This window comes from Bubalus bubalis, chromosome 11 (assembly GCF_019923935.1).
Source record: "Bubalus bubalis isolate 160015118507 breed Murrah chromosome 11, NDDB_SH_1, whole genome shotgun sequence".
Lineage (NCBI taxonomy): Eukaryota > Metazoa > Chordata > Mammalia > Artiodactyla > Bovidae > Bubalus > Bubalus bubalis.
In genome coordinates, this window is record NC_059167.1 from 47,603,976 (window position 1) to 47,616,722 (window position 12,747).

General features: G+C 36.8%; 1 protein-coding gene and 1 long non-coding RNA gene across 4 annotated transcripts in view; one reads left to right on the plus strand and one right to left on the minus strand.

The window, feature by feature from the left end:
* UNC13C (unc-13 homolog C) overlaps positions 1 to 12,747 on the plus strand; it is an 855,380-nt gene that overhangs the window by 768,426 nt on the left and 74,207 nt on the right. For all 3 annotated transcript variants that reach the window (XM_044925029.2, XM_044925027.2, XM_044925028.2), the window contains 3 exons: positions 3,857 to 4,006; positions 9,496 to 9,619; positions 11,403 to 11,459. In XM_044925029.2, coding sequence (XP_044780964.2) covers positions 3,857 to 4,006; positions 9,496 to 9,619; positions 11,403 to 11,459 — 331 coding nt within the window. The remainder of the gene's footprint in view (positions 1 to 3,856; positions 4,007 to 9,495; positions 9,620 to 11,402; positions 11,460 to 12,747) is intronic.
* Positions 4,025 to 12,747, minus strand: part of LOC123464679 — a 419,653-nt gene continuing 410,930 nt past the window's right edge. Inside the window, exon 5 of the long non-coding RNA XR_006639736.1 lies at positions 4,025 to 4,352. This is a non-coding gene — a long non-coding RNA (uncharacterized LOC123464679). The remainder of the gene's footprint in view (positions 4,353 to 12,747) is intronic.

The following is a 12,747-nucleotide window of genomic DNA, read 5'->3' on the forward strand; positions in this document are numbered from 1 at the left end:
AGGTAAGTTCCATCTATGCCTACTTTCTGAAGAGCTTTTTAATTGTAAATGGGTGTTGAATTTTGTCAAAAGCTTTTCCTGCACCTATTGAGATGATCATAGAGTTTTTATTCCTCTGTTGGTTAGTGTGGTGTATTACACTGATTGGCTTGTGTATGTTGCAGAATCCTTGCATCCCTGGGATAAATCCCACTTGATTATGGTGTACGTTACGTTTATATATTGTTGGATTCTGTTTGCTAGGACTTTGTTGGGGATTTTTGCTTCTGTGTTCATCAGTGATACTGGTCTGTAATTTTTGTGGATGTGGATGTGTGATATCTTTGTCTGGTTTTGGTATCAGGGTGATGGTGGCCTTATAGAATGAGCTTGGGAGTGTTCCTCCCTCAAAAGTTTTTTTTTTTTTGGAAGAGTTTGAGAAGGATGGTTGTTAGCTCTTCTCTAAATGTTTGATAAAGTTTACCTGTGAAGCTATCTGTTCTTGAACTTTGGTTTGCTGGAAGATTTTTAATCAGTTTCAATTTCATTACTGGTGATTGGTCTGTTCACATTTTCTATTTCTTCCTGGTTCAGCCTTGGAAGGCTGTGCCTTTCTAAAAATCTGTCCATTTCTTCATTTTATTGGCATACGATTGCTTGTAATAGTCTTACTATCCTCTGTATTTCTATGGTATCAATTTGTAATTTCTCCTTTTTCATTTCTATTGGGTTAGCCAAAATATTTGTTTGGGTTTTTTCTGTAAGATGTAATGGAAAAACTGGAACAAACTTCTTGGCCAGCCCAATAATTTTATCGATTTGAGGCCTCTTCCTTTTTTTTGATGAGTCTGGCTAAGGCTTTATCAGTTTTGTTTATCAAAGAACCAGCTTTTAGTTTTATTGATCTTTGCTTTTGTTTTCATTTCTATTTTACTTCTGTTCTAAATTTTATGAATTTTTTCCTTCTGCTAACTTAGCATTTTGCTGCTTGTTCTTTCTCTAGTTGCTTTAGGCGTAAGGTTAGGTTGTTTGAGATTTTTCTCATTTCTTAAGGTAGGATTATATTGCTATAAACTTCCCTCTTAGAAAAGCATTTGCTGCATCCCATAGGTTTTGAGTCACCATGTGCTCATTATCATTTGTTTCTATCTATCTTTTGATTTCCTCAGTGATCTCTTGGTTATTTAGTAGCATATTAGTTAGCCTCCATGTGTTTGTACTTTTTAGAGTTGGTTTTTTTTTTTCTTGTAATTGATGTCTAATCTCATAGCATTGTGGTTGGAAAATATGCTTGTTATGACTTCAAATTTCTTACATTTATCAAGACTTGATTTGTGACTCAAGATGTGATGTATCCTGGAGAATGTTCCGTGTACACTTGAGAATAAAGTGTATTCTGCTGCTTTCAGGTGGAGTGTCCTATATATTTCAGTTGAGTCTGTCTGACCTAGTGTGTCATTTAAAGCTTGTGTTTACTTATTAATTTTCTCTCTGGATGATCTGTCCATTGGTAAAGTGGGGTGTTAAATTTCCCCACTGTTAGTGGTTTGCTGTTGAGTCCCCCTTTTATGGCTGTTAGCATTTCCTTTAATGTATTGAGGTGCTCCTATGTTACATAAATATTTATCATTGTTATATCTCCTCCTTGGATTGATCCCTTGACCACTATGTAGTGTCCTTCCTTGTCCCTTATAACAGTCTTTATTTTAAGATCTATTTTGTCTGATATAAGTATTACTACTCTGCTTTCTTTTTATTTCCATTTGTATGAAATATCTTTTTCCAACCCCTCACTTTCAGTCTTTATGTGTCTCTAGGTCTGAAGTGGATCTCTTATAGACAGCATTTATATATAGGTATTTTTTTAACCCATCCAGCCAGTCTTTTGATTAGAACATTTAATCGATTTATATCAGGTAATTATTCATATGCATGCTTAGTCATGTCCAACTCTTTGCAACCGCATGGACTGCAGCCTGCCAGGCTCCTCTGTCCATGGGGATTCTCCAGGCAAGTAGAATGGAGCGGGTTGCCGTGCCCTCCTCCCAGGGGATCTTCCCAACCCACTGATTGAACTCAGGTCTCCTGTATTGCAGACAGATTCTTTACTGTCTGAGCCACCAAGGACGCCATATATATGTTCCTATTACCATTTTCTTAATTGTTTTGGGTCTGTTTTTGTAGGTCTTTTTCTTCTCTTATGTTTCCCACCTAGAGAAGTTCCTTCAATATTTGTTGTAAGGCTGTTTTGGTGGTATTGCATTCTTTTAAGCTCTTGCTTCTCTTTAAAGCTTCTAATTTCTCCATCGAATCTGAATGAGATACTTGCTGGGTAGAGTAATCTAGGTTGTAGGTTTTTCCCTTTCATCTTCTTCAAATATATTCTGCCACTCCCTAAGGCCTGCAGAGTTTCTGCTGAAAAATCAGTTGATAACCTTATGGGGGTTCGCTTGTATGTTATTTTTTGCTTTTAATTTGCTGCTTTTAATATTTTTCCTTTGAATATAATTTTTGTTAGTTTGATTAGTATGTGTCTTGGCATATTTCTCCTTGAGTTTGAGACTCTCTATGCTTCCTGTACTTAGTGGCTGCTTTTAAGCTAACTAAGGTGTTTGTTTACTCTTTTGATAAGGTTTCTAAAAAGCTATACCTTTTTAGATTAACATTTAAAAATACATTAAAAGTTATAACTTTTTGGTAATTTTTAAAGTTGAACTAACATTTTTTTCTTGGACAACCAGCTATCACCAGCCTTGTTAGGCTTGTCACCTCTACTTATATGTTTTTTTATTTTGCTACAAAGATGAGTTTGTCCTACAAACTGTTCATAAGGAGCTTTTCTGGTTTCCGGGTATATAACTTAAGTTCTCTTCGTTAAATGTTTAGTTAAATCATTATACAAAAGGTAAAAGGGGTAAACTTTGCTTTTTATTACTTTTAACGCTTCTTTCCTCATTCCTTTACAGTACTTTCTCTATAGAGCTAAAGGTTGTTTTAATTTTCTATCTCCTATACTTTAAATGTTAAGTAAATTATTAATTTGCTTGTGGTAGTAAAATTTAAGGATGATTTTGTCTAGTTTTCCTTCAAAGCGTTCATAGATTATGAAATATCCTAGGCGTAAACTAAGTGCTTTTATTTAAGCTATGCCTTGATTTATCCAAGCCCACTTTCCAGTGTGCTTACCTTTACCACTTGTCTCCTCTCATACAGTTAGTGCTTGTTAATACTGGACTGAGCCTAGAAGTTGGCTTGCCAATATAGGGTTGCCAGATACCATATAGCATATGTCAAATTAAATTTGAACTCCATATAAAAATAGGCAATCTTTAGTATAAATATGCCCCAAATATTACATGGGGCATACTTACACTAAAAAAAAAAAAAATCACTATCTGAAATTAAAACTATCCAAGCATTCTGTGTTTTAATATGCTAAGCCAGGCTAGAGGTAGAGGCCAGACAATGGAAGAGGAGCAGCCAGTGAGGTTGGAGGAAAGCCAAGAAGGTGTTAGGTCCCAGAGGCTAACTGAAGGAGGAGTAACCAACTGTTAAAAATCAATAAGAAAATGTCATTTAAAACAATGCTTTGAGAAATTCACCTGTTACTGGAAGAGATGGGGACCAAATGATCCCCTACTCAAATTAATTCAACCCAAAAAAGCATCTTTCTTTTCTTCTTTACATATAAGGGTTCCAAGTAAGTTTTCATTGCAACAAAAAACTTTGCAGCTGAACAATAAGTTTGAAAACTAATGAGCAAAGGAAATCATGCCATTGGAAACAAATCAAACTCCCTGGGGTGAATTTAACAGACACAGGGAAAGGAAACCATAATTATTTGCTTTATTCCATAATTTATATTCTTTATTTTCAGTTTCCAGCTTATCATTGAAGGGTGCATAAAACAAATGAGTTTCGAACTAAATCAAATGAGAGCAAATGGAAATACTGCATCTAATAAGAACAGTGCAGCAATGGATGCAGAGATTGTATTAAGGCCTCTCATGGACTTCTTGGACAAAACGTAAGTATTCTACTCAATTTTCTCTTTATTCACTGCCCTAAGTTCGCAAATATGCATTTGAGGGGGGAAAAATAGTTTTCCTCTATGTAGGACAGTTTTAAAGGGCTTCTACAGAAATAGATCAATTCATTTTAAAAAATCAAAACTCTTATTTCATTACTAGATGGGAAATAGAAGGAATGACTATGTACAGAAAAGGAAAAATGGAAAGGAAATAAGTATTGGTAACTAAGGAGGTTGTTATTCTGAGGCACCTCAGAGATTAGGATTTCCATGCTTCTCAGATAACATTTGGACATGGAGATAGAAGTGAGTCCAGAATATCCAAGTTCATGTTGGAAACCTGCTGAAGAAGATCATAGCACAAATATGACTAGAATCAATTCAGCCCAGAGACAAGTAGGTTGCTGCCTTGTCCCACCTTCAGCAACTATTTACTTAGTGTCCATTTGCATCAAACTCTATAATCTAGACACTGGACAGCGATGATGGAGAGTCAAAGTGCTTGACTCCATGGAGATTTCAATTCAGTAGTGATGGGAATGGGTGGGAAAGGAGGCTTCATGACCAACTAAGATAGTGTTCTTAACTAAAAAGGTTGGCTTGTTTCCCTTTCTATTTGGTCCCTTCCTCTTAGAAGTTCTAATTCTGTAAGTTTGGAGTAGGCACCTATATTTTCAAATGTGTCCAAAATTGGAAACCATTGATCCAAAACAACAAGGGGTATGATTTCTTCAACGGTGATACTTGAAACCAGAACTGAAAGTAGAAAAGGAGAAAATAATTTTGAAAGCCTACCAAGGGACCAGCGTAATATCTACTACTTTACATATATTACCTCATTTAATATTGTTGTGACAAATTAATTAATACCAATGACAGCAAGATAAATAAGAAGGATACATTACCTTTTGTTGAAGATAAGAACAGCAAAGAAGGAATTAGTGAGAACCTTCTCTATATATTAATAACTTCTTCTTTAATTTCATTTCCCTTTGCTTATAACCTTACTGCATAAGTAAGGCTAATGTTCTTATCACTTTAATTTTAGTATTTGTTAGAAAAAGTCTTATTTTCTGTTTGCTATGAAGAAATGTATAGAAGAGAGGTGAATAGGTAATTAGGTAGCTTAGCGAGAAATAGGTAGGCAGGTGGTGTAGAAGAAAGGAGGGAGAGGAGAGGATGAAAGAGAAAAAGGCTTCTTCATATCTTTAGGTTCTTAATAGACACTTTTACTCTTATCACCTAATTTCCTAACAACCGCTTGAAATTTTTGTCATGACTCTTCTCTATGGATGAGACAACTGATTCACAGAAACGACCATTTAGTTGTGACTGTGATGGTGAGTGGAGAGCAGGCTAAAGCAATCCTGAGCCTCTTAAAACTCCTACGAGAATGCCTTCTGTTTAGAGATTTCCAGTCAGCAGTTTAGAGGTACATCATTTATCACGCAGAACTTTTTATTTTTGCATATGCTGTAACCAAGAGTTGGGAAACATACAGAAAGTTTTAAATTATCCTAGTACTGTTACCTACTAGGGCTTCCTAGGTGCTGTAGTGGTAAAGAATATGCCTGTCAATACAGGAGACACAGGAGTGGCAGCTTTGATCCCTCAGTAGGGAAGATCCCCTGGAGAAGGAAATGGCAACCCACTCCAGTATTCTGCTACTTAAGGGACTCTGACTCCATTTCAGCATCCATAAAACAGAGCTAATACATAAACTACGTTGGCCCTTCTTTTCAATATATTTCAATTATTGTTTTAGTCAGTCTTAAAATAGTCTCTTCTATATCTAGTTATACTTTATTATATCATTATATGTAACTTCCTCACATTCTTAGTAGAAAGAGACTATAAAAATAGAAAAACATCAGTGAACTTTAAAAATCTGTAAGATTTTAAAATTTGAGGAAGAGCTAGGCATGGAGAGCTTGGAAATTTGGGGGCTAATACAGAATGTATAACCATAAATCTACTTATTAGGGGACCTTTTAAAAGGTCAGATATCAATTCTGTTCTCAAGGAACTAACAGTTTAGAAAGAAAAAAAGAAAAGTATAGCAGACAAATGCAATAAGGGATAATACAGTAGTCTCCTATTCGAATGATCAGCAGAAATATCATTTGTGTTAGGTCTTCTTTAAACGCAGATAGGATTTGGGTATATGAAAATGGGAGATGGGAATTCCAGGGGGAGGGAGAAACAGCTGGGTACCTTTTTATAAAAATATGGTCAACTGTATGGCAAGATATCTCTCTTGTCAGCAAGTATATATAACATTTGAAAATTGTCTGGTTAATTGGTTTTGGGATCAGTCAAAATAGACAGTTCAGGTTCCAAAATGTATGTGTTCAGCTTACATTACCAAGTTGGTTAACTCTGACTAAATTAAGGAAGCAATTGCTAGATTTCCCCTCTATTTTTTGTTATTTAAAATGAATGATTAAGGCCAAAAGTCTTCAAGGTGGTTTTGAGATGATCCCCTTAAAAGCTGTGTTATATTATAAATGTACAGGCTCTCTTTGTGTAGCCTCCCTAAATATTATACAACACTGTATTTCTTTATGCTTCATTTTCCCCACCAAGACCTCACTACTCTATAAAACAAGCTATAAAGGCCATTTCCAGCTAATAGAAATCCCATGCAGAGCTGCAAACATATCAACAATTTTATTCCTATTGGTTCAAGTCCAGTTTAAACAGAGTTAGATAGCATACCAAGTACATGAGCTGACCATAAAAACAAGATCAGTTTTTAAACTCAGACCTTTAGGAAATGGAAATGACACAGCTGTTGCAAAATTGGCAGATTTGTTGTTTCTCAAATCATCCAAAGAATTTCTCTGAGGATAGGTTCTGTTATTTTTTCATGACATATCATCTGGTTTCTACCCCATGTCCATATAGTGAATATCCATCTACTAGCAAGCTAGAACTACCACCTTTGAACAATGGGTTCCAAACTTGGGCTACAGAGTTCCACAGCTATGCCTCAGGGCCCCCCAGCTCTCCCCTTCTTCCAGGGTAGGTCACTTTCATGTATCTTTATATACTAGGTTATACACAAAGCAGTGTTAGGAGAGATACTTCTATGTGAAAATGAAAATCTCTTCCTTTGCTTGTCAAACATCAGTTCAGTTCAGTTCAGTCACTCAGTCGTGTCCGACTCTTTGCGACCCCATGAATCGCAGCACGCCAGGCCTCCCTGTCCATCACTGTCTCCCGGAGTTCACTCAAACTCACGTCCATCGAGTCGGTGATGCCATCCAGCCATCTCATCCTCTGTCGTCTCCTTCTCCTCCTGCCCCCAATCCCTCCCAGCATCAGTCTTTTCCAATGAGTCAACTCTTCTCATGAGGTGGCCAAAGTATTGGAGTTTCAGCTTTAGCATCAGTCCTTCCAATGAACACCCAGGACTGATCTCCTTTAGAATGGACTGGTTGGATCTCCTTGTAGTCCAAGGGACTCTCAAGAGTCTTCTCCAACACCACAGTTCAAAAGCATCAATTCTTCAGTGCTCAGCTTTCTTCACCGTACAACTTTCACATCCATACATGACAACTGGAAAAACCATAGCCTTGACTAGACAGACCTTTGTTGGCAAAGTATTGTCTCTGCTTTTGAATATGCTGTCTAGGTTGGACATAACTTTCCTTCCAAGGAGTAAGCGTCTTTTAATTTCATGGCTGCAATCATCATCTGCAGTGATTTTGGAGCCGAAAAAAATAAAGTCTGACACTGTTTCCACTGTTTCCCCATCTATTTCCCATGAAGTGATGGGACCAGATGCCATGAGTTTAGTTTTCTGAATGTTGAACTTTAAGCCAACTTTTTCACTCTCCTCTTTCACTCTCAAACATCACATGCCTTTAAATATTAACTCCTTAAGTGTTAGTATTAATTATATATTTAAATATTTAAAGATCCCAGTTTGTAATTTCTGCATACAGCCATTCAGAGTACTTAGTAGCACTATAGAAAGTTCATTAGGCTACCCTGAAATATATGATCCAACTTTGGCACTCTGTACAGCAGGCTTGATAAACTTTTATTAAAAGAGTCTCAGAGTTCAGTGTCAAGTTATGAAAGTTATGGTACTTTCCATAAATCTTTGTGCAGCACTGTGCCTTCAGATACTGCTGGGCCTTCATGCACAAGTACATTTACCAAGGGTAGCATGGGGTGTTGGACAACCTACTGAATCTCAGCCCTCACTCACTAGCTTCACTTCCTTAGATGAGTCCCTCCAACCTCTCTGAGCTGGGGTTTGATTTCTGAAATGGATATACTAATCCCAGAAATATCTGCAGAAGAGGTTTCTAAACTAAAGTGTTATATAAATGCTCAATGACGTTACCATCATTATCTCACCGTGAGAAGAATTGGTAAATACTTTAAGCCTATCAGTTGGTGAATTGGGAATCTAGAAAATCTGAACTCAGAGAACAAATTTGTGTTTGTTGGGAATAAGTAAAGTCTAAGGATACAAACTTCCAGTAAGGTAAGTCCTGAGGATGTAATAGATAGCATATATATATATAGTATAATATTTATAGGAAACTATACTGTATCATGGAGAAGGCAATGGCAATCCACTCCAGTACTCTTGCCTGGCAAATCCCATGGACGGAGGAGCCTGGTGGGCTGCAGTCCATGGGGTCGCTAGGAGTCGGACACGACTGAGTGACTTCACTTTCACTTTTCACTTTCATGCTTTGGAGAAGGCAATGGCAACCCAGTCCAGTGTTCTTGCCTGGAGAATCCCAGGGACGAGGGAGCCTGGTGGGCTGCCGTCTCTGGGGTCGCACAGAGTTGGAAACGGATGAAGCGACTTAGCAGCAGCAGCAGCATACTGGATCATGTATTTGAAAATTGCTAAGGGTAGATGTTAAAAGTTCTTACTATAAGCCAAACAATATAACTCGGTGAGGTGATAGATGTTAGCTAAACTTACTGTAGTGATCATTTCACAATATGTACATTTATCAAATGATTGTCTTGTGCTCCTTAAACTTACATGATGTTATATATCAATATCTCAAGAAAATTGGAAAAAAAATAGTGGTAAATTTTGCTTTTGAGTGAATCATATGCAGGTTTTCCATGTCATTGTGCAGATCCAATGCCAGTTAGTGATGAAAATGTGTTTCTTTGGTATTTGGCCTGTACCATGAACATGGGGCATGTAACCCTGGAATGCAGGAAAAAAATCATGTACTTTGGGAGACTTGATGTCAATTTGGGAAGCAATTTAAGGAAAGAAATACTCTGAATTCATTTTCTACAAAACAATGAATTATACAAAATATGAAACAGATTTTTTACATTATGTATTTTGTTTTCAGTAAATGAAATTTAGCATCTGAAAATTATAAAGGCCTATTCAGGTATCTGAATCTCAGCCCTGAAAAATGTGAATGTGTGATCAGTAAAATAAGGTGATACCTCAATGAGAAACTCCTAAGCAATTATGTATTTTATTTCAGATTAAGTCTCTCAGCAAAGATCTGTGAGAGAACAGTCCTGAAGCGAGTATTGAAAGAGTTGTGGAAGCTAGTTCTTAACAAAATAGAAAAACAAATTGTTCTCCCTCCTCTGACAGATCAAACAGTAAGTATTCAAACTCATGTTTGATTATACTTCCAATAACCCATCTAATTGGTTTTTGTTTCAATGAATGGTTTTGATCCAGATGAAATAGTAATTAAATTCATTTTGGGGGAAAAGGGTTTGATATACAATGGCTTAGCAAGGGTCCTTCCAATGACATTTCCTTATATGAATCAGTTTTATTTTCCGTTATGGCTTATTACAGGATGTTGAATATAGTTTCCCTGTCTTATACAACAGGACCTTGTTGTTTATCGATTCTATATATAGTAGTTTGTATCTGCTAGTCTCAAATTCTCAGTCCAACTCTCCACCACCCCCACTACAAATCATTTTTAAATAGTGGAAATAGTAGTCAAACTTCACACTTGCTTGATATTTCAAACTTTCTCTCTCTTAAAAAAATGTATCAAAGCCTAACTTATGGGGCTATCTCATCTACACAAATCATTTTTTATTTAATTTTATTATGAAACCTCACCCCAGAGGAACAGATATATGCTAGAATATGCTTGCAGTGTTTCTTCCTGCAATTTTACAGTTTAAGAAGATAAATCTAACCCTGCTATCTGGAATCTTTTTTTAACCTTTTGCTTTTATCAATCACCTTCACACTTGGACATAAATATAGGTGATATCTTTTAGTGGATTTGATGGACATGATTGTATCAGACACAATGAAATAAAAAGGAACTAGAAAGATCAATGACAGCAAAGTCAGACAGTGATCAACTGCATATACCAGCTAACTCAGTTCACATATCCTGAGCCAAGCAAAGAAAGAAATAACCCTAACAAGCACTTGCTATGGTGACTGAGAAAGACAAGTTGATATAATGAGTAATTATAAACTAATATATTGACACCATTAATCATGCACATTCAGTGAAATTTAGCCAGTGAAATTATATAGAAAATATTTTCTTGCAAATTGTTCCAAGGTGCAAAGATTCATATGTTTGTTGATTTACCACCAGACAATGAGTGTTAAATATAAATGACTCTGAGTTTTACTTCATGCCGTAAGTATGTGGTATAATCATAGCCTACACATATGGGTAGCCAAATCACACTTAGAAACATACACACTTACGTCTTATTCTCCTATAATACATAATGTATTTCTTTAACATCAGCTAGCTTTCACTTAATTGGCCAATAGGGGAGGCTGTCAGGGCAACCTGCAAGTTGGGTTGCTTTACTTACACACTTTATTTACATTCTAGGCTACTAATGAGTATCCTTGTAGTGCTTCCAGTGTTTATTCTGATGTTTTTTCAGGTTTCCCCAGGGCCTTGAGGTGCTAGGGAAAAACCTCTGGCTGAGGAAGGAGTTAAGAAGGCAGGGCTCTGACAGTTTGGATGGCATGTCAGGAGGACCAGCTCTACCTTCAGCTCTGGATCTTGAAATTTTGTGTAATTTATTTTAAGGGGTAGGGAGGGGAGGGAAGGAGTTGCCTCTGCTACAAATAAATAAATAAAAGGTAAGCTCACTGATGTAATCCACATTGTACACTAAACTGGCTGCCAGAGCAGTAACTCAGTGAAACTTCCAGAAGTGGGATGCTTATGAGGACAGTTGTATTGCCAGATACAACCCTAGACATCTGCTAGGTATCCAGATCCAATTTGTAAAGTAGACCAATTTAGGCCATATAAAATAAAAGTCACAAGTCACAAACATAATCAGTAAAATAGAGAACACTGTCTATTGACTACATTTCGACTTTGTTACTGAAGATCTTACAAGTTGTCTCTCTCCTTTTCTGTGTGTGTGTTCCTAGGGACCCCAGATGATTTTCATCGCAGCTAAAGATCTGGGACAACTCTCCAAACTGAAGGTAATAAGAATATGTCTGTGAAAGGTAGTGTACTGACTACAGTTCTGTGAGAAACCAACCTCCTATTAGTAGTGATATCCAATACAGAAGGACTGAGGATGTGTGTCTGAGATCTCACAATCTGTTTTAAGAAATTAGAGTAAAATGGAGGGACTGAATTGTGCTTTCTTCTTCTCCCCACATCCTATATTTTTTTTTATTTTCCAATTCGTAGGGAAGCTGGGAATTTTTGACTGTGTTGAAGCATTCAGGATTACTGTTTTGAAATAAATTAGCATATTTTCATTTTTATAGTGAATTGGCTTTGTATGAAGAAAGGCAAAGAGTGCTCCACAGAAACCCAGTAAAGTCTAGAGAACTCTTCAGGCAAGAAACCTAATGCAGGAAGATAAACTTATCAAAGCAGACATTGAGCTTGTCAAGATAATCAACCCCATTATAACAAGGATTTACTATATAAACAATCCTACCCTTTATTATTGCTTGAGAGTCACAGGACTTTGCAGTTGCTTAGGGAACCTCAGATTTTTTTTTCCCTCTAGAGTAGAAATTTGACTGGTTAAAATACATATTGTTGTTCTGTAACGGACTTTTTGCACTTAGCACAATGTCCTGCAGTTTCATCAGTGTTGTCGCATATAACAAGAGTTCCTTCCTTTTAGAGGCTGAATAAGATTGTATTTGTAAGTACATACCACTTTTTATTATACATTCATTTATCCATGGACCACATATAGGCCAAACTTGTACCTGTAGTTGAAATATATGTTCTTGTTCTATTTCTACCTGTGAGAATATGGTGTAGCATGGGAGTAGGTTCCAGATACTGACCACATTCTACCTCAGCTGCTTCCAAATATGTGACACTGGCCAAAGTACTGAACATGTCTAATTTTCAGATTTGCCATTTGTAAAGTCAAGACAGTGTTAACCCTTGGCTCATAGGATTGTTGTGATGATAACGTATTCATTATCTTTGCATGGTAACTGCAAAGAGTATGCCTCTTTACACTCACAGAGGGCATTCTCTTGTCTCTTCCCCAGGCTGGCAGCTCAGGGTTACATATCATCGGGGCTGTTTTGTGTGTACACAACAGGGGAAAGATCATCCACGTGACTGCACATTTGCTTACTGAGTTGAAATAGATGCCCATTAATGGCAGTACCTTGTTATATCACCTACTTTGTCCCCTTCATCAGAAGAAAAGTTAAAAGCCAGAACCATCACATGAGATTGTTTCTCACAAGTATTCAGTGCTGTTGGTGGTTCAGAGGGAAAGTAGAAGGT